The sequence below is a fragment of the Apaloderma vittatum genome, unplaced genomic scaffold (assembly GCF_000703405.1).
Source record: "Apaloderma vittatum isolate BGI_N311 unplaced genomic scaffold, ASM70340v1 scaffold380, whole genome shotgun sequence".
NCBI lineage: Eukaryota > Metazoa > Chordata > Aves > Trogoniformes > Trogonidae > Apaloderma > Apaloderma vittatum.
This window is the reverse complement of record NW_009694834.1, coordinates 26,702-47,296: the sequence shown is the minus strand read 5'-3', so window position 1 is coordinate 47,296 and position 20,595 is coordinate 26,702. Positions and strand designations below refer to the sequence as shown.

Sequence of the window (20,595 nt, the reverse complement as noted above, 5' to 3'; positions counted from 1 at the left end):
TCCACAGCTTGCACACCTGGAAACCATCACTGGCATATATGCACTCCACATTCAAATCACATCTTGTGATGTATTAGGTGCTCACATTCTGTGTTACAGCATCTTTGGGCAGGTTTCTTTCCTGACAGAGATCTACACTGGTAACCGCTGGAAGGTTTTTCTTTCTTTTTCAGCATGGCCTTCAAACCCAGTTGTGAACCTGCTACTTTTCCCATCAATAGCAACCACCTCCCACAGCACCTCCACTAACACATGACATGAACTATTTCCAAACGTTTTAACCTTAAAAGATGAACTAATACTCAAATTTTGTAAAACAAGACATGGAAAATTGTATTTTCATAGTTAATTTTAGGGAAGTAAAGCTAGTTTTCTGGATGTGAAACTGCTCTCCTGCAAAATGAAATGGAGCTGTGTGGAGAGGGTAAACAAGGTGGGGAGGGCTTCCAGATGGAGTTGGGAAAGCTTTTATATGATTTCTGCTGGGAGAAGAAGAGTGGTGAAGGAAGACTGGGACCTTAAGACGTATTTAGGAAAGATCATCCTAAATTTTCTATAGTTCTTCAGTCCTTTGAATTCCCTTTCCTGTTCTTTCCTAGCAAGTCTGTGAGGCAAACAAATCTGCCTCTTCTTGCTTCTTCTCCTCCTTCTTTGCCCATTTTCTTCCCCAGAAACAGGAAGAGTGGTGGAAAAATATGCCCCTTCCTCTCCAAAAAGCACCCTCCATTTTGGATCCCAGATGCCAGGAAGAGTCCCTGTAAGAGAGAAAGAGAACCCACAGAAAAGCTAAGGAAATCCTTTCATTCAAACCTTTCAGCTGAGAATCGGCAGAATCTTTTCAGGCTTAGCTGGTGGCATTCAGCCCTGTGCTCCAGGAAAGCCTACAGGGACAAAGAACCATCCTTGCGTAATAGGTCAAGTTAAGAATAATCTGGAAAATGTTGGGCTTTGGCTTCCCTCTGTTCTTCACTCAGTACTCCCTCTCGCCCTGTGAAAGACCAAAGTCCTGTTGGCACCATGTCTCTATCAGGACCTTCTCCAAATAAATCAGTGGCAGATGGAGATCACTGGAAACAGCAGATTGTTAATGGAAACTTCATCCTTGGCAGTGCTGTCTATTTCCATATGACATGTTGCTACCTTCACTATGTCCTCATCATTTGAGAGCTTTTGTGATTTTTATCGTTAACAAGAATCTGAAAAGACTGACTTCAAACAAGCATTCCACAGTTACCTAAAACTAATTACTTTGCTCAGAATATTCTCTATTCCAGAATACTCATCCTCAGTTTAGGAATATCTAAAGAAATCTTTGGATTTATCTTTCAGCTCTGCCCATTATCGCTTCATGCCTCTTTCTTTGCCAAATTCAAAAAACATACCTCGTCTGGGGCTAAGCAGTTGTAAGCAGTCGGCTTGTTAAGCAAATACTGCTTTTCACTGCTTGTTCTTTGTGCTGTGCTCTGGGGATATTTCAAAAGACAAAAGAAACACAAACGGACTTGGAACATCAAGCGAAATAGAATCAGCCTAACAATTTGGGGAAGGTCATTCTGTTGTGAATAGGTGGAATATGATGCCAGCTGAAGCTTAAGGAACTGGAGAGGTACATCTGGTAACTACATTTCTTCTGGGCTTTTAAAAGTTAAATATTCTTTCCTGAACTCATATTTATCAAGGGTATTGGAAGTGCTAATCACACATTCAGACATGAATACTAATATATGCCATCTGTTCCTCAAGATAATTTTGTCTAGTTAAGATATATTTTAATCTGTGTCATCAGCTCTTCTGCAGAAAATTCAGAATGATTTCACACATGTCCGTATGGAAAGGAAAGAAAAAAGTAACTAGGAAGATGAGATATCACTGCCTTATTTTAATTTCTTTAATTTTTTTTTGCTTACTTTTAAGCAAAATTCTTGCTGTTGCAATCATTATTCACTAAAAGCTGCAATATCATCAGACTTAGCCCAGACAGTGCTAATTATACTACCTCAGAGTACTGACGATAAATTGTGAGTTATCAGAGCAGTTACCCATGCAATTACCTTGTCTGCAAGTTAACCACTGGAATGTGCTACCGCCATGTTGTAATGTGGCTTCTTAAAAAATCATACAATATATTCAAGTCAAATAACTGTGAGTGTCAAGTACCACTAATGAAAACAAAATAATAATAGAAGTGTAAACACCTAATTCATTATATTATGCAATAAAGTAATTACATTACCTATTTCATAATGAGATAATTAAAAGTAGTTTTAAAGTTGTTAATTTGCACTATGTCTTGTAAAGAAGTCCAGAAACGCCATTTAAAAAAAAAAAAATTACTTGCAGATAAGAAAACTGTCAGAATTAATATGTTCCAAACAATGTTTACCTTGCTCCTATTTTGTTCTCTATACATGAACTTGAGGAAAAATTATGAGTATTCTGCATCTAAAATCTTACCAGGAAAAATATATCTACTTGGAGAGAAAGTGCATCAAATATTCTCAGCAATGACATTGTCTAGTCCATCATAGTCTATGATAGACTATCAGTGTAGGTGGGCAGACTCAGCTTTTCCGAGACGCTCAAGTCTGCAGTCTGTTATACGATCAGTTTCTTGTCTAATTTCTTACATCAGTGAATGTTGCAAAAGAATGAGGATTTGCAGAATCACAGTGTGATACTGAAATGTCAGCAAATGATGATTTTGATTCCCACCAGCAGAGATCTGCCTGAAAATATTCTCTTCATCACCAGTTTCTCTGCAAAGCAGTAATAGTTAATGCTGCTGTTATTTCATCTATTTCAAAACCTTTGACATTTTCTGTCATCTTGAAGGTGGTCTTCCATCCTGTCACTTCCTATAAACACTTGGCTTTTTCACCATTCCACACAGAGAAAATTTCTTTTGCTGTGGCCAAGTGATCTTGTATTTTGCCTTTGGTGTCACCTGAAAAAGCACTAGCAAGAATAAAGGCCAACCTATACTTTTTCCTTAGCAGGTACGTCCTTTGCATTTCCCCTATTTGGTTTTCATTAATTTGTTTCACCAGGAGCCTTCTCATGACTTTTGATAGACAGCCTTGGGCATAAGAAGACAGACATACCCTCAACCTCATTTAGCTGTAACTAAGTAAAGGCTAGCTCAAGTGACTATCCAAGAGCTAATAAAGTTGATTTGATTCCTGTTGCTGAGATTTCCATTTTGAATTTTGCTCTCAGTCAGCTGTTTCTCCACAGCTCTAGAAGGGGTTCAAGGAAGACTGTTCTCACTGGTAACATTTCTGATTACTAAATTCTGACCAACAGACTGAGTCGTCAGATAAGATCTACATCTCCAGGTACCAGTCTAGCAGCTGAAATGGAAAGGGGCCTTGCTAAGTGATGTCCGAAAATCCATATTATACTCCTAGAGAGACTTCCAGTAAAGCATTGAAGGCATCTTCCTGCTGGGATGGAATTCCAGAGTCAGCACCAAAAACAAGGAAAATGCTTATTACAACCTGAAATGGTTTCTAACTGTGGTTTTTAAGAGAAACTTCATGCAGTTGTGTTTTCTCCCCTGTAGCTGCCCAACTTCTTCTCAGACCCCTGTGGCAATTTTTGAGCCCAATGGTCAGTTCCAACCTAATTTGACTTGAGGGGCGTAATTCTCAGACAAATCCAGACCATGCTGCCATTGAAACAAAAGTGGTTTATGACTTAGCTTGTGACCTGTTCCAACAGGCATCAGCCAGCCAGTCAGGCAGCACACATCAAATCCTGTCCGACAGATGTACCACATGTTGATCTTGACCCAGTCAGACAGGTAGGAATGAGAGAAGGACCTGAGGGTCATAGAGGAGAATCAGGATGAAATCAGCCAGGATATGTCTAGGGAAAATAGGAAATTAATAGGAAATTTTTTAGGAAATCAGGCTTTAATTCCAGTCCTCATTAATCAGCTTGCTTTTTTGTGCTTATCTAATCTATATGCCCACAAATCCAGCCTTTAGATATTTGCATTAAGGAGTTTTTACCTAAGCTTTTCTTCTATGGAAAAACAGTAAGAAAAATACATATATAACACAATTATAATAACTGTACACATTAAAAAAAACCAAACCCAAACAAACAAAAAAAAACACCAAAAAGGAAATATTAGAAGTGTTTGATATACAGCATTAGGCAGTATTTTAACATTCCTGTTACAAGTAAGTTAAAAATTCTTTAGTGACGAGTTTTAGAAATTTCCATTTTCACTCTAATTCCTCTGTCACTCAAAGGTGCAACCCCATCCCTCCTTCCCTGGCTGTGTAGTTCCAGTCTCAGCATTTTGCCTGCTCTGACATACATCAGTCAGCGAGCCTATTCACCACTTTTACACAAAAATGGCCACTTTTTCTACTTGGTAAGTTTTCTACCAATTTAACAGGTAGGATTGGCTCAGAGACATCAAACTAGAACTGACACAGGAGAAATTATCACAGGTTAGATGCAAGTGGGTGAAGAAGTGGGAGTGGGCTTTTCCATGCCAGCCAACTCTTCAAACAGCTCAGCTATCTGCTCTAACAACAGGCCAAATAATTAAAAGTTTTAGCAAATTCCGTTTAACATAAAGAATATCTGACCTCCGTGCAGTTTCATTTGGCTGCATCTTATTCAAAAACTTTCCATAAATTGTCTGTAAGCAAGTTTTATTTAAAATTCTAAAATACTTTAAACCTTCATGGGGATATGGCAATTACATGGAAGGAGTGCCTAAAACTATTTAGGTGTGGGAAATAACAGAAAACCAGGTCAGTGTCGACAGATGCTGGTAGTCAGGTTTCCCATCTTAGTCATAAGTACTCCATTTCAATCAAACTCTTTTGGAGTGCAGAACAGTCTCCAGATATTAATAATAATATTACAGATCCTGGAATCAAAATTTGTCCTTTTTGACAGGCCCAAAGGAATAAAATTCCAAAGTTGCTGAATAATCTTGACACCAGCATCCCGTATTTAACACCCTGAGATACACTGGAAACATTTTACTAGTGATATTATATTTTTGTGTTCAAAAGAACTTGATGAGGACAGGGTTGCAGGCCTTCATGAACCCAGATAGAAATATTTAGGATGCACATTTCTTTTTGGTAAAGCATTAGATGGTGAAACACTGTTTTTCAAAGCAGGTGTTTAGAAGCAAATCAATATTTTGAAATTCATTTACCTATTCCATAATGGAACAATTTAAGGTAGAAGCGTTTTCTTGACTAAGATTTATTACTGCAAAGCATGGAAAACTAATGGCTTTGCTATAGCAAAGGAAAAATGAAGCATGTTATTCTTAAGTTACTTTCAGGTTATTTTTTTCTAATTCAAAAAGATGAAAAGGTAAGGAAACTGCAGAGAACATGACAATATTTTCACTAGCCAAAAAATACCTATTTATTTAACAGTTGGAAACAGGTTGCTCGGAAAAAAACCAGCAATTTATGAAAATGAAAACTAAGAATCAATTGCTCTGTCACAAAACTCACAAGCATGATATGTCTGGTTCTTTGATTTTGACATATTTATGAGAAAATGAGTTCTGGAAGCTAAAGGTAAAGATTTAGCTCTTGAACTTAATAGGGATTTTTGTTGTTTTCAGGAAAGCCAGGTTTTCATCACAGTACATTTTACCAGCAAATATTACACAAAGAATTCAAATGTCCTACAAAAGTAATTAGTAAGTTAATGTGTGATTTTTGTTTTGCTTGCTATAATTCACAGAATATCTATTTTTCTTTTATTTTTGTTTTAACAGTTCAAAACTAACTATGAAAAGAGAATGTTCAAAGTAGATATTCCATCCAATGACACGTCCACAGTGGCTTCTGTAATAAGCAATGTGTCAGAAGCAATGGAAACCCTCGCCCGAATGAAAGAGGAACTCGTTCCTGTTCCAGGTTCTGTAAATGGAGTGAATGCCCTTGGCTTGGTGGTTTTCTCAATAAGCTTTGGCCTGGTGATTGGAAGCATGAGGGAGCAAGGTCAGGCATTAAAAGACTTCTTTGATAGCCTTAATGAGGCTATCATGAGATTGGTAGCTCTAATCATGTGGTAAGTGCCTTTTTGATAAATTCCGTTGTAAGCTACTAACAATATTTTTTCATCACAGTCAGGCACTGGATAGCAAGAGTCCACTTGGCAGGAAGTCAAACAATAATATCTTAACTACCTTGTAGCTTTTTCATAAATGAACCCACGAACTGTAATTCTGCCTATCAATAACTTCCCCCAAAGACCTAATTTTCCAGTATGTTTAGCTTTTTGACACGAAAAAATCGAGGTCTACAGCAGAACTTGCTAAGCTTATACAGAGCCATTCCATGTCTTAAGAACAACAGCTATCACAGCTGCATGCTATCAGTTTCTTTATATCCTAATCTGACTTCACTAAAAGAAACCGACAAACCTTATCCATAATCTTATTTCTACACAGCAAGACCTTGTTATCATCAGTTTCCAAGACCACTGGAAGCTGTGTAGTATATACGAATGTCCTTGCATTGTGGCCACACTGCTGGTATACAGGTAGTTTTCTTGCTTTCTTTATTGTGTTCAATAGGTAAATAAAACCAATGCCTTTCCCCTCAGATAATAGGTATAAACTATTTTCAACAACGAAGACTCATCATTTGTCAGGTAGAAGGTGATGAGAAGAAACTATGTCTTGTTGCCTTCTTTACTACAGAAAACAAACAAATTGACTCCAAAAGCCTACCCAAGAGCACACATATATATGTTACAGTATTAGATGCAGAACTAAAAATCAGTATCTTTTTTCCAGTAACTTAAATTCTATTCTTCCAGAAACCGTCTACACAAAGCAAAATTTTTTTCTCCTTCTGTACAAACACAATGAAGGTGATAAAGCAGTGGATCAGAATTGTTAATTCTGAGAAATTTCTCCATGTCTTAAAGTGTACTTAAGATATGCTGGATAAGTTCTGTTCTGTGGCAACTTAATGTGAAAAGACAAGTGGACATTTATAGAAATAAGCCTGTACCGAAAGTCTGGCTGCAGTAGAATTATTTCAGTTTTATGCTCAGCACTATCTCTTCCTTTCATCTGTAGCCGTGCTTACCTGAAGGAAAAAGCAGATCATACCACCCTCACTGCTGCTATGCAGCTAACCTCTGTCACACAGAGGGCTTCAGGCTACGTATATATCCAGTGTCCCACAGATGGGGCATGGCCAGAAGCAGCTTGAAATTTTCAGAAGTTATCAGCCTTTGCTGTGGGCTCCTTCCCCAGCAGCATAGGAACAGCACTGGTGAGATAACAGAACTGGATACTTGGCATAGTCTGCAACTGTGTTGGTTGAGCCTTTGTCCATATACAGAAAATTGTAACAGAATTGGCTAAATTAGCTTTTAAATGACACAAATTCCAAGGGGAGCTTATCTCCCTACATGTCTGAAAGGTATGTCATACGTCCTGAAATCCTTAACAGATCCTGAATCCAGTGGGGCTTATCAGAAACATTCACTGCTGTGGTTTAAACCAGGTTGAACTACTTACAAATAGTTAAACTCTTGAACTGCTTCTGAATAACTACAATCATCCTAACAGTGAAACCCTACATTCATGCATGCATACAAACACAAAAGGTTTGGATGGGGGAGTGAATTTTCCTTTTGTTTGGTACAATACTGATTTGATTTCTTATTTGCAGGTATGCTCCACTTGGAATCCTCTTCTTGATTGCTGGCAAAATTGTTGAGATGGAAGATATGGGTGTCATTGGTGGTCAGCTTGCCATGTATACTGTAACAGTTATCATTGGTTTGCTAATTCATGCTGTCATTGTCCTACCTCTTCTCTACTTTCTGATCACTCGTAAGAACCCTTGGGTATTTATTGGAGGCTTAATCCAGGCATTAGTCACAGCTTTGGGAACATCTTCCAGGTATAATACAATATTCTAAGGCTATATTTTTTTACAATATTACTGATCTGAGAAACAAATTTGCCTAAAAAATTGGTTAACTCTGTATCCTAGTATTCACTTGGGCTGTTTATTTCAGTTCTGCTGCTTTCAAGTTGAGATCATTATTATCATTATATTAACTTGAATTCTATTTTCTATAAGAATCCCTGAATGGAGATCAAATTGGTGATGCCGACTGTGTGACTGGAACCCTTGTGACTTTGATTAGCCTTGATTTTTGAGATTTTTAAGTATAGTAATATCTTGCTGGTAAACGATGCCGCTGGCAGAGGATATACTTGGCAAAATGAAACAGTAAACAGGATAGTTCAGAGTGGGTTCTGAGAAAGCTTGAAAGCCTTTATTGACAGCTGATGTTTTGTGCTCAAAATCCTGATAGGCAGTGATGGATATGCAAGCTGCAACAGAAATGCCACTATTGGTCTTTACTGATGAAGTCATAGGTATGCCATACAAATTAAAAAACTATTCACATCTGTGATGAAAGGAAATACTATCGTAATTAAACATACATTTCCATACCGTATGACCTTTAAGAAAACACCCTTAATTTTAATAGATTTTAAATGTGTCTCTCGAAGACACATGTTTTCAATCAAACTTGTGTAGTATAAAATTAAAGCCCCTGGTCTTTGAGACTGTTTTCAAGATCTTGATGAAGAGCTATTGTGACCATCAGTTTAGAATCTGATTAAATTTTATATCACTGTAAAAGCTCTTAAGCACTTAAAAAAAAATTACGGTATATTAAGACAGACAATTACTAATTTCACATTTGACATTTGGATATCAAGCCCTGCAAATCTGTGGAACACCTAGAAGACAATTTGATTAATAATGATTTTTAAAAGAAGATGATAAAACTAATGCCACTCAACGTAGTTTAAAAGAAAATAAAATGAAACTACAAATTTGCTGGGTAATGGTAATAGTAATAGTGTTAAGAGGATATGGTCCAGTTTCTGTGAGACATTCCACTTGGCACTGGTCAAGATTCTTAGTAAAAACCTAGATTCATGCAAGAAAGCGTAATGTAAGTGGATTTAAAAGCTGTTTAAAAATCAACCATAAGTTGACTGTCATCAAAGAGATTTTTCTAGCACGGTCTTCCACAACCTTTCTTTACTTTACCTGTTATCAGTACTTTTTTATCCATATTGATAAATATTTCTAAGACATGAAAGTCTGTTAATTATTTAGCAATGAAGAGGTTACTGAGACAGAGCAATCTGGATTGCTGGGTCTTGAAAAACCTCTTTACGTTGGTGTGATCAGATGCAGAGATCCACCTTTAAGAACAAAGAACTCAGGCAGCTCTTATAAAATAACCACTTTACCCTTCCTTATGAATCGGTGTCTCTGAAAAGGAACTCAGTGTCATATGAGTAGGCTGAATGGGTGCCCCTCTAGCATATGAACCCAAAAGGTTCAGTTGGGTTCTGTCATATTTAGACATAGCATCAGGGTAACACGACTGAGTGGTGTACAGTGCCTGCCCAGGACAGAGTTAACTTTCTTCACAGCAGCTTCTATGGTGCCTTCTTTTAGATTTGTGACCAAAACAACACTGATCACAGGCTGATGTTCTAGCTATTACTGAACAGTATTTGCACAACATCAAGGCTTCCTCTGTTTCTCACCCTGCCCCTGCAGCACACAGAGGGGTACACAGCAGGTTGAGAGGGCACACGACAAGGCAGATGACCCAGACTAGCCAAAGAGATATTCCATGCCATGTGCCTCATGCTCAGCAATGAAAAGGGAGAAGAGGGGATTTTAGGCAGGCTTTCTTTTACTCAGGAACTGGATGAGCATCCGTCTGCCTGTGGGAGGTGGTGAGTGATTGCTTTTGCATCACTTGTTTTCTTTATTCTTCCATTTAGAGATTATTCAGTCCTAACTCCATGACATAAAAAGTTAGAGTGTGAATTTTTAAATAGAGTCCTGTGCCTAGCAGGAGAATGTCATGACAAAAAACTCAGACACGTTCAGGCTATGGGCTGCATAGAGAGTGACAGTAATTAACTGTAATTAAGTTTGCAATAGCAGTAGGACATCCTCCATCATCGGAAGTGTTTAGATTCAGTCTTTGCATTAAAAAAAAAAAAAATTCTGGTAGGTTACATAAAAACTAAGACAGATAGAAGAATCTCCCTGGCCATCACAATGTGTGACATTCTTTTCATTCCCTCTTCGTAGAATTACTTCACGTATTACTTTTTTTTCTTGTTTTTTCAGTTCTGCAACACTACCTGTTACATTTAAGTGTCTAGAAGAAATAAATGGTGTGGACAAACGAGTTACAAGATTTGTTCTCCCAGTTGGTGCTACAATTAATATGGATGGAACTGCTTTATATGAGGCTCTGGCTGCAATTTTCATTGCACAGGTTAACAACTTTGAACTGAATTTTGGGCAGATTATCACAATCAGGTACAGAAGCCATTATTATCTACATCTAATAAAATCATCTTTGTGATGGTTCCTTCTTGCTGTTATATGTAGGATTAAACAAAAGTGTCTAGAGATAAAAACAAGAACTGCTGCAGTAACTGAGTAATTCTAATGTTTTACATCTTCTACACAGAAGGGACCGCCTGCCCAGCACACATTTTCCTTTAGGTAAACTTTTAAAAAACTGAAACATGACACACCTATCACTGCACTTAGTAGAGTCAACAAGACCAGTTATTCATGACTTTTACATTTTCTTTCTTAAGAACTCATGCAGCTGACTTCAAGTATCACAGCGCTAATGCTAGAAGAGATTAGTGTTTTCCTAGTACTGATGGTCTCAGGATACAAGTAGAGCAAGCTCTGTTAGGAGCAGTAATGCCTTCTATTACACCAGCTGAGAGACATGGAGAGGACAGGTATGTTCTCAAGCACACAAGCCTTCATGCTTGAAATAGAACAGCAAACAACCCACTAAGTAGCACTGAACAACTTATCTGCATTAATTTAATTACGTTATTCAGATGGTTTAAGAGAAAAGGGTGATAGGTACTTGTGCTCAAAAAAGAAATGACAGCAAGTGGAGAGAGGAACACTGTAGAACAGAGTCACTTATTTATTACTCAGGAGACCTGCAAGTTCAGATATGTAAACTGGGAATGTAAAAGATTTTGAAGCAGAAGTGCTTCCCTCCAGAAAAAACAGCACCTTAATTCAATATTCATCAACAGAAGGCAAAACTCTGCCTTCACACTCTCTAAGGCAGTAGTTCCACATTCATTAGTACTAGAATAGCTCCATGCCAAATCACCTGACAAAATAAATTCTTCCTAAACCAGCTGTGAACAAGAATGTTTCTATCCAGTTACTAGACTATATGATTCAAAGTTTCTGGCAGCTTTTGATGGCAGAATGCCAACTGCTAGCAGACAGATACTTCACCTGGCATGAAGTTATAGTGAGATGGACAGAGAATAAAAGTTGTTGCATTAGATCTGCTAGGACAAATTCACCTCCTTGGCTTTTCTTTTCACCTTTTTCAGCTTGTGGGGACAGGTAGCTATTACGGTTTAGTCTGCCTCTTGGCATCTAGTAGGGAATTTATCCCGTAACAAAATGATATTTTGAGGGTTCTAGTGTAAGCATCTCAGACTAAGATCCGCACTTCTCTGCAGTTATGCAGTGTTCAGATAAGAGGCTGTGTTCATCTTTTTATTTACTACCAAGCAAATGCCTTCTTGCTTCACAGCTGTTTTCAATGTGTGCTAGATGTTGCGGAGAGTTTATTATGGAAGCTAATTAATTGCTTCTGCCATCTCTTTGCACAGCATCACAGCAACAGCTGCCAGTATTGGGGCTGCAGGCATTCCTCAAGCTGGATTGGTCACCATGGTCATTGTGCTTACATCAGTGGGTTTGCCTACAGATGATATTACTCTTATCATTGCAGTGGACTGGTTCTTGTAAGTATTTCTATGGATTCACTAAGGACTTAGGCCGTATTTCGAAGTGCAGTCACCAGGGACTTTCTGACAATACTGCAAACAGTGGTGTGTTTCTTTTGTTGTGGAAAGCAGTTGGAATACAGTGTTTAAAAGACTCAAAACTTCTTGCAGTTAAGGTATTCTCTCTAGAGCAGATGGTGAGGGGGTGTTACTTAACGATGGTTCCTCTTCCAGGTGAAAGGGTTACTTAGAAACCTGCACCTAAGTAAACTAAGACAATTTACAGACACAATGTAATTAAATTAGCAAATGATTGCTTCAGTCTTCTGTTTTTGCAGGATGGCAATGAAAACCTTTTCATGAATCAGGTTCAAAACTGGTTCAGATCTGACGCAGTTCATTGTAGCCATGCTGAGTATCTAATCTAGGAAAGGTTCATATGTCCACCCCATGGACACAGAAGTGAAAAATAGTTGTGTAACGCTTCTATCCAGCCACCACAATGTATTGCCTCTCAGTTTTTCTGTTCCTTTGCTTGTAGAAGACTGACACCTGTAGGTATAATCCCTTAGGTCCAGGAACTAAATCAAAGGCAGAATGTTTCCTCCAACATCATTTCTGTAACAACCTGTTAGCTACAACCTCCAGAGGCTTTTACCCTTCAGCCTTCTCAAGCGACCCCTGGAACAAGTTGTCCGTGTAGTTATCAGAACAGAAATTCTTCAAATGACTATTTAACCACGTGTCCACAGCCTTTTATGTAAGTGGATGCTTATCAAGCAACAGTGCCAGTCATTTGTCGTCAAGCTGCCTCCTACACATTCTGGACAGAGCCTTCTAAGAGGGCTGAATTGTAGTTTAATTTCATGTTTTTCAGCACAATTTCACCCTGAACTACTGACCATAGTTTATGGACAGGAGATGATTTACGCTAACAAGGTGGATTCTTACAGGTTTACATGTTGAGAGGATATAAACCCAAACCGTGAGAGTGTAGAAATGTCTTTGAGGAGCATCTGTCATATGCTCCCCTCATCACCCTCATCACTCAGCTGTTTCTTGCTGTTAAGTTACCAAGAGCATTAACACATTTTGTGATTCCAAATCCTAGTACATATGCCAATTTTTGCAGAAGAAATCTTGGCATTAACAGTTCAGATAAAATAATAAACGTAGAATAGCTGAATCATCTAGTAGCTAGGGGCCATTTTAACAGCTAGTCTGCATACTTCCCTGAACAAGTGGTGAAATCAAGGCTAAACTACTATTTCTCCCTAGGGATCGTCTCCGTACCACTACCAATGTCTTGGGAGACTCCATTGGAGCAGGAATTGTTGAACATTTATCACGGCATGAGCTGAAGAACAGGGATGCTGAGATGGGTAATTCTGTGATAGAGGAGAATGAAATGAAGAAACCATACCAACTGATCTCACAAGAAAACGAGAGTGAGAAACCACTAGATAGTGAAACCAAGATGTAGAGTAAAGAAAGCATGAGTCCAACACTACAGGTGTGGAAAACACACACTTTTCCCAGTCATTTTTATCTTGAGTTCACCAGGTTCACTTATTCCTTGATTTCTCTCTTTATAATAGCACTGGAAAGAATTAACGAAAATACATTCCAAATTAGCAGTGATCATGCTATATGTTGGCTTCCCACTTAAAAATAATTAACAGGCAACAACGTTGGTCCTACTAGACATGTGCTAACTGAGGATAAAAAAAAGAAAGATTGTCAATTAAGTAAAAACAAAAATCAGTGTATATGTCACTCTGTATTTCAGTCCTATGAACCTATTTTTTTAATGAACTGAAAAGTAAAAACAGAAAACAGAGCCCAAAAATGGTTTTATTTTTTTAAATACCTGTTACAAAATTCGTAACATTTACAAACACACAATCAATATTTCTAACATAATAACTGCATCCAGCTAAGTAAATTAACAGGTTTTTTTGCTTTCTTTACCTGATTTTTTTTCTCTAGTGTTACATTGTTGTTCAAATACTAGCAAAACAATAAAAAGGACATTAATTGAAAGGATACAAAGGGGATATATAAATAAAGAAAAATACCCTAAATCAGCACTTTTATCAGCTGAGTTGAAATAGTTCTGTGAAAGTTATTTTAGCTAGAGAGAGTTTTTTGCATTAGCCTCAGCTGATCTTGACAAAAAATTAGCCTAGTTAGCTCTCACTGACTTGCAAACATTCACATATTTATGGATGCACGTACCTCCAATAAGGTTCTTCCCCTTTAATTTCAACATCATTACCCACCTGAACAATCTATGTTTGCAAGTGTTTGTAGGCCCTAGTCTGTGACAAAAAGTGTGTCTCCATCTCTGTTTGGAAAAAAAACAACACAGCATCCTCTGGGTACACCAATCATCTGCTTAGTAAGCACTAATAAGAATAGAATGCAGGGCCAGCCTTCTGCAGAAAATGTAGAAGGGTGAGATGCTCAGATCCTAAAGGGACTGGATTCTAAATTTGAATCCCTGAGACCAATGGGAGGTTTTCTGATTGGAAACCTCCAAAATGCTTGGTCATCCCAGTCCTAAATTACAGAGCTATTAGCTGGATATACATTTTTCCATATGGAGAAGAAGGCTCCCTATGTCAGTGTGAAATTTTGAAATCTTTGTTTATCAGTAGCATCTCAAAAAGAAAAAGTAACACCTTAGAAAGTAAAACTAATGGGTGCTTTTTTACTAGGAAAAATATATAAATTGCAAAATAGTAAATACTATAACAGATGCTGATATTTTAATTAGAAAAGAATTTAAAGAAAAATATTGCAGGTTTCTTCCAAGGAATAGATAAAGAAAGAATGAAAAAGGGTACCAATTTACTTGCAATGCTGTGGCTTTTTTTATTCTTTTCGAGATTATTCCCTGAAGAAGCCCTTTTCTAGAAATATAAATTATGTATTTTTTCCTTTTTGCCTTTACTATTATGGAGGTTAAACCGGAAAGTTTTATGATGCAGTTACAGTTTGGGGAATGAAGAAAATATTAATTGACAGGCACAATAACACTGAGTGATCCTTTTTTATTTAAAATATTTGATTGTCTTCATTCTCCCATCCCCTACCAAAAGATTCTGATGATGGAAATGAAGGATTCCCTTGCAATGACCCAAAAACCATTCAACATGTTGCTTCCGTCACTAAAAGAACATAAATGTACAAGTAACTGCAGCGAAAATGTCAGCATGCTGGCTGAAGAGAAATCTTTTCCCAGCCAAGGCTGTTTTTTTCTTTTTTTTTTAACAACTGAAAACTCCTGCCCATCTTCTCCAGCTAAGTATCCCAGAAAATATGAGCAGGAGCTCTCCAGTGAATGAAGTGAGCAGGGTTTAATACAAAGTATTGAACAATAAAACCAACAAATACATAAATGAATCTCTGACTGAAAGAGAACAAATATGGGGGATTTTTTTGCTAACAGAATGCAAATCTAGAATAAAACCAGGCATTTTCTGATATGTAATTAGAGATATTTTTATATAGATACTGTATTCAGAATGTGTGTATAAACAATAACTGTAGAATTTATGGCATAACAATTTAATTTTTTGTTAAGATTTTGTTTGGAAATACATTGCAAAGACAATATAAATGGCTGTCTTTCTATGACATCAGCTGAGAAAAATGCAGTGTCACAAAGAATGTGATCTTTTTTTATACTAACTTTGTTTCTTATGGAAATCAGGTATTATAGAAAGATTCCCTTCCCCATCCCTCACTGGTTCTGCATTGATATGCACCCAGAGTGGATTGAGAAACATTACTTTGTAGATGTATTTTCAATAAAAATAGTTTTACATTACTGCTCTTTTTGTGGTTTAGAATTTCTTTCAAAGACTTGGTAATAGAAGCTTTGCACAAACTCAGAGCTGAAAAACTCATAATACGGGATATTTCAGGAACTTAAAGTGCCTGCTCATGGTTTCATGATCAGAAAGTAAAGAAGGGAGGGAGGAACACTTAAAATTAAAAGAACCAATGTTCATCCTACTTAAGTTCATTCAAATTCATGTATATAAGTCCATACTGATATCTGGAAAAAAAAAATCATTTACATTTTCATTGATTCACCGCGAAGCTATCCAATCACTTTGGATTTGTAAACAGAAGGTCCAAAGCCATCATTCAATTGGCTGTTACAGCATCATAACATTACAGCCACTCTAGATCTCTTCTCTCAGAAGTAATTTGTGATAGTGTCAGGGTCCATTCAGCAACCAGTTCAGCTAGCAGTTATCATCTAATGGGAATGAGTGGCTTGTCATAAGGGCTGGGAAAGTATAACAGACATGAGCTGAATCACTTGCATCTGGAAAATTGTGTTGGTTGGAGCAGACGCAGCAGGGAGAAGTCCTGCCTTTCTGAACATACACCAACAAACTTCTGGACAATGACCTCTATAAAGTTAGCAGGTCAGGGGAGGTGATGCTCCCCCTCTGCTCTGCTCTGCTCTGGTGAGACTCCACCCACAGGGCTGTGCTCAGCTCTGGGCCCCCAGGGTAAGAAAGACATGGACCTTATTGAAGCGGTCCAGAGAAGGGCTGCAAAGATAATGAGGGGGCTGGAACAGCTGGAACACCTCTCCTATGAGGAGAGGCTGAGAGAGCTGGGGCTGTTCAGCCTGGAGAACAGAAGGCTCTGGGGTGACCTTACAGCAGCCTCCCAGTACCTGAATGGGCTATAGGAAAGCTGGAGAGAGACTCTTTTATCAGGGAGTGTAGTGATAGGACAAGGAGCAATGGTTTTAAACTAGAGCAGGGTAGATGTAGATTCAACATTAGGAAGTTCTTTACTATGAGGATGGTGAGATACTGGCACAAGTTGCCCAGAGAAGCTGTGGAAGCCCCATCCCTGGAATCATTCAAGCCCAGGTTGGATAAGGCTCTGATCTAGTTAACGATGTCCCTCCTCACTGGAGAGGAGTTGGACTAGATGACCTTTAAAGGTCCATTTCAACCCAAATCATCCTACAATTCTATAATTTTCAGTGAAAACAATATGTAGTACAACCAATTTTGTATAAAAGAAGAGAATATATGGTTTTCTAAAGTGCATTATATTTCTCAGTTTTTCTTCTACTTATCTATACATTCATTCACTCAATCCAGGTAAGTATCTCTGTGTTTCTAGAATTACTATCATGATGAGAAGAGCTAAAGAAAGAGGGTTAGCATATCACTTGGAGATATTACTGGCACAGTGGCCTTGCTTACCCTTCTGTGCCCCCATGTAGAACAAAGATCTCTGGTATTCCATAATTTTTTAGCAGTGTTTTCATTTGAAAGCTGAGATACAAAACAGCCATGCCATTCTTAGGTGAGAATTTATGTCTCTGTAACAGTGTGTGGCCAGTATAAAGCAAAGTGATCATGCATGTGGAAAATCAACTATTGGCACAGGAAAGTATTTCTGCCTTCGCTTCTGAAGGACTGAATTTGCACAAGTGACATTTGTGTTCCAGTGCAGGCACAACTGATATAAAATTTAGGACATTCTTTTTCAGCTAATGTTGTAGCACATGCTTGGTTTAATGAAGTTTCAATGAAAATGGTTTGGAAGAGTTTGTCTTGCTTCTAGCACAATCAACAGTGCGCTAGTTGTGATCAGCAGTGTGTGATCACCTTGCTTCTAGTGTGATCAACTGTTTCCCACAACAGGACAAAAAAATCTGAGATGAACTGATAGATCACTTCTTTCTGGATTTCTGTGTCATCTTTGTAAAGAGACCAGCTTGCTCTGGAAGCATGGAGTAAGATAGAGAAAGTATTTTGGAAGATGGAGAAAAACTTGTACACACTCATGACAAACCAAAAACCCAGGCTTGCAACATCAGTGAGGCAGCAAATTCCCCCTCATAACCAAGAGAGTTGTAGTCAGATGATATAATCCTGCATGGCAAGCCCTTTCCTTTACCCCCTTTCCGCACCTGACTCCTCTGATGTCTACAAGATAAGCAGAGGTATCTAAAATTCCAGAATTTTAGTACAGGAGCACTTGCATCTCTAATCAAAGTTTTCCTTCAACATGCCTCATTGCACAACTAGGGCGGCACAAATAATTGATTTTTCACTTCAGTGAGAGAACTGAAAAACTGGGTAGAGTAATTCTTCCAGGGCATTGGGAAACATATTTTTCTTACTGCTTAAAAAAGAATAAAAATAAAGGAAAAAAAAAAGTCTTTTTCAGGTATAACAAAATGTTTCATTCTCCACTTCCTGAAACAGTCTAACTCGCTTCAGGATTGCTTTTACTCTACTTTAAATTAAAGCAAATTCAGCTGCAAAATGAACTGTAATTTGGAAATAAAACACTGAACTATTTTGCTAGGAAAATGTCAAAATTAAATAACTCCCCTTCTTTATAATGCCTCTTCATCTTAAAGTCAATTGTATATACAGAAGTTGGCACAGTTTCACAACTATTTGCCTCAAAACTGCATTTTTGAGCAGTATATTTTTGTATTCATGCTTTTTCTTTGCTCTTTACAATTTCTTTTCTCCAGATCTTGCACATTTTTCTGCTTTTCCTGATTGCTGGCATTTTTTTCTTCATTGTACTATTGTTTTAAGAGCTTTTAAAAACTCGTGATATTTGATAAAAATTATAAACATCAGTTCTTTCCTGATAATTTTTCACTACTCTTACCTCCTACTCTTGCTCCTAAGTGTTAATTTCCTGTGCCATGGTTTTTTTCATTGCCTCAACCAGTTTCCCATTTGCTGTGGTACCCTAATTGCTCTCTCCATCTATCCTGCTTTCTCTCTTGGCCTTACTCCATTTTTACAGCTTCCCCTCCAAGAGCAACACTACAGCAGGTCTTCATAAGCCCAGATTCAGATTTCAGTCTCCTTCATAAACCTAGACACAACTCAGCTTTTCTGTGCTTTGGTTCCTGACTAAGAAAACAGGGACAATAATCCTGTCCCAGCAAAAGGGTTGTTCCCAGAGAAATCAAGATTGTGAAGAGCAGCCCATGCAGTGGAGCTGACACACACCTGGGTCACATCTTGCACTCTGTCTCCTAGTGCATAGTACCATTCTACTATTATCTCCTCTGCTGTGGAGCCTTGAGATGTATTTAAGGATTTATGCTAGCTTCTTTTCAAAACAAAACTTAAATGAATTTATTCATTTTAACTGTTCATAAAACTTGTCCAAATCCTGTGGTGCTTGTTGGCGCCTTTCACTAGCAAAATTCCCATGAGTAGCAACACAGAGAAGGATAAAATAAAGATCTGACACAGAGAGCACAAACTACTGTGCAAATATTCAGAATAAAATTAGTACTGATGATAGGCTGGTGACTGTCATTCAGTCTGAGCTGGTGCTACACAAGCCTCCCTTGGCGGCTCTGCCAACTCACCTTGCCCATGACCTGCAGTTCCTCTCCTATTCGAGTCCTGCTCCTCTCCCAGGCAGCAGCTCCTGACCGTGCCAAATTGCCTGGTGGTTTTGTGATATGTACAAATGGGGACTGGGATGAGACCACCCAACTTGCTTTCATTTACAGGCTAAGCCAGGATGTAAGGCTGAGTCTCCAGAAGAAAAAGACTACGGTACTAACCCACTGTGCCACTTAGCCTCCGCAGTGCAAAAGAGCTATTCAGATGCTGCCAACACTTCATTTTCAGATGTACTGTGGCCCTGTCACAATGAGCCTCCTAAAAACTGAAAAGTGTTTCCCAGCAATGACAGCCAAAATTGGATTATCATTGGATTATGCTGCCATCTTGTGGCTAGTGTTCTCTTACAAGTAATATTTTCCCTCCAATTAAAAAAATTAAGCTAAATCCTCTGATGAACACTTGAGCACAACACTTACCGTTTGCTTCAGCTGTTATTACTATAATCCAATTTATTCACATAAAGAATACACTCATTCAGCTTGTCTTCTGTTCAGCACAGCCTCAAAGAGGTTCAGCTATGAGCACCTTCCTTCTTCCACCGACTCTTTCATGTGTGTGTTCATTTTTCTGTGTTTTATCTGAGCATCTCTCAGACAAGATGCAAGTGCCTTGGGAAAAATGTGCTATGGTTCCTGAAACATTCTTTTAGATACTGGGGGAATGGTGGTGTATGGGCTAATTTGCTAACACTAATTGCTAACACAGTGGAGTTTCACACAGTTACGAATCTCTGTTCCAGTGTCAGTTGTTTCTCTTTGAAGGGGCTTTCTCTTGGTAATCTGATGTCATAGGTGCTATGAAAATGCTAGATTTGCACACTTGGAATCTAGACCTGTCAAACTTTGTTCTTGTTGACATGTAAAGAAAATGCGCTGACATAGCGTATTTTGAAGGGACTTGACAGTCAGACCAAATGTTAACCTTTCTACAGGAAACCTTGATTAACTTCTAACTGAAAAAGCATCACCCAGGCTGCCAGCTGTGGCCAAAAAGCATCTGGTATTTTTAAGTTTCCCTTCTTCCAAGACAGAGCTTGGCCCAGGCCATTTCCCGGACTCAACTGCTCTAACCTGCCAACAAGTTACAGAGCCCCTCTGAGTACAAACCAACCATGAGGACTGCACTTCGTGCTTCCTTCTGGTAGGCTGACAACTTGCCTCAAAACCTCGGAATGACTCCAGAATTCAGATGAGTCAGGTGAGATCTTCCAGGGTCACATCCACCAGCTATGCAGCTGCTCTCTGCTCGCATGAAGCAAATGCCGTGTGGCATCTGGCCAGGGCCTGAGCTTTTCCTTTG

The 20,595-nt window shown here is 38.4% G+C and overlaps 1 protein-coding gene across 4 annotated transcripts in view; it reads left to right on the top strand.

Annotated features, from left to right (window-relative positions):
* Positions 1 to 13,595, top strand: part of SLC1A3 (solute carrier family 1 (glial high affinity glutamate transporter), member 3) — a 57,402-nt gene extending 43,807 nt beyond the window's left edge. For 2 of the 4 annotated variants that reach the window (XM_009868880.1, XM_009868865.1), the window contains 5 exons: positions 5,768 to 6,063; positions 7,683 to 7,916; positions 10,197 to 10,391; positions 11,741 to 11,875; positions 13,136 to 13,595. In XM_009868880.1, the coding sequence (XP_009867182.1) occupies positions 5,768 to 6,063; positions 7,683 to 7,916; positions 10,197 to 10,391; positions 11,741 to 11,875; positions 13,136 to 13,340 (1,065 nt within the window). In that variant the 3' untranslated portion in view covers positions 13,341 to 13,595. The remainder of the gene's footprint in view (positions 1 to 5,767; positions 6,064 to 7,682; positions 7,917 to 10,196; positions 10,392 to 11,740; positions 11,876 to 13,135) is intronic. The other 2 variants (XM_009868888.1, XM_009868872.1) reach the window with 2 other exon arrangements.
* Positions 13,596 to 20,595: the final 7,000 nt, after the last annotated feature.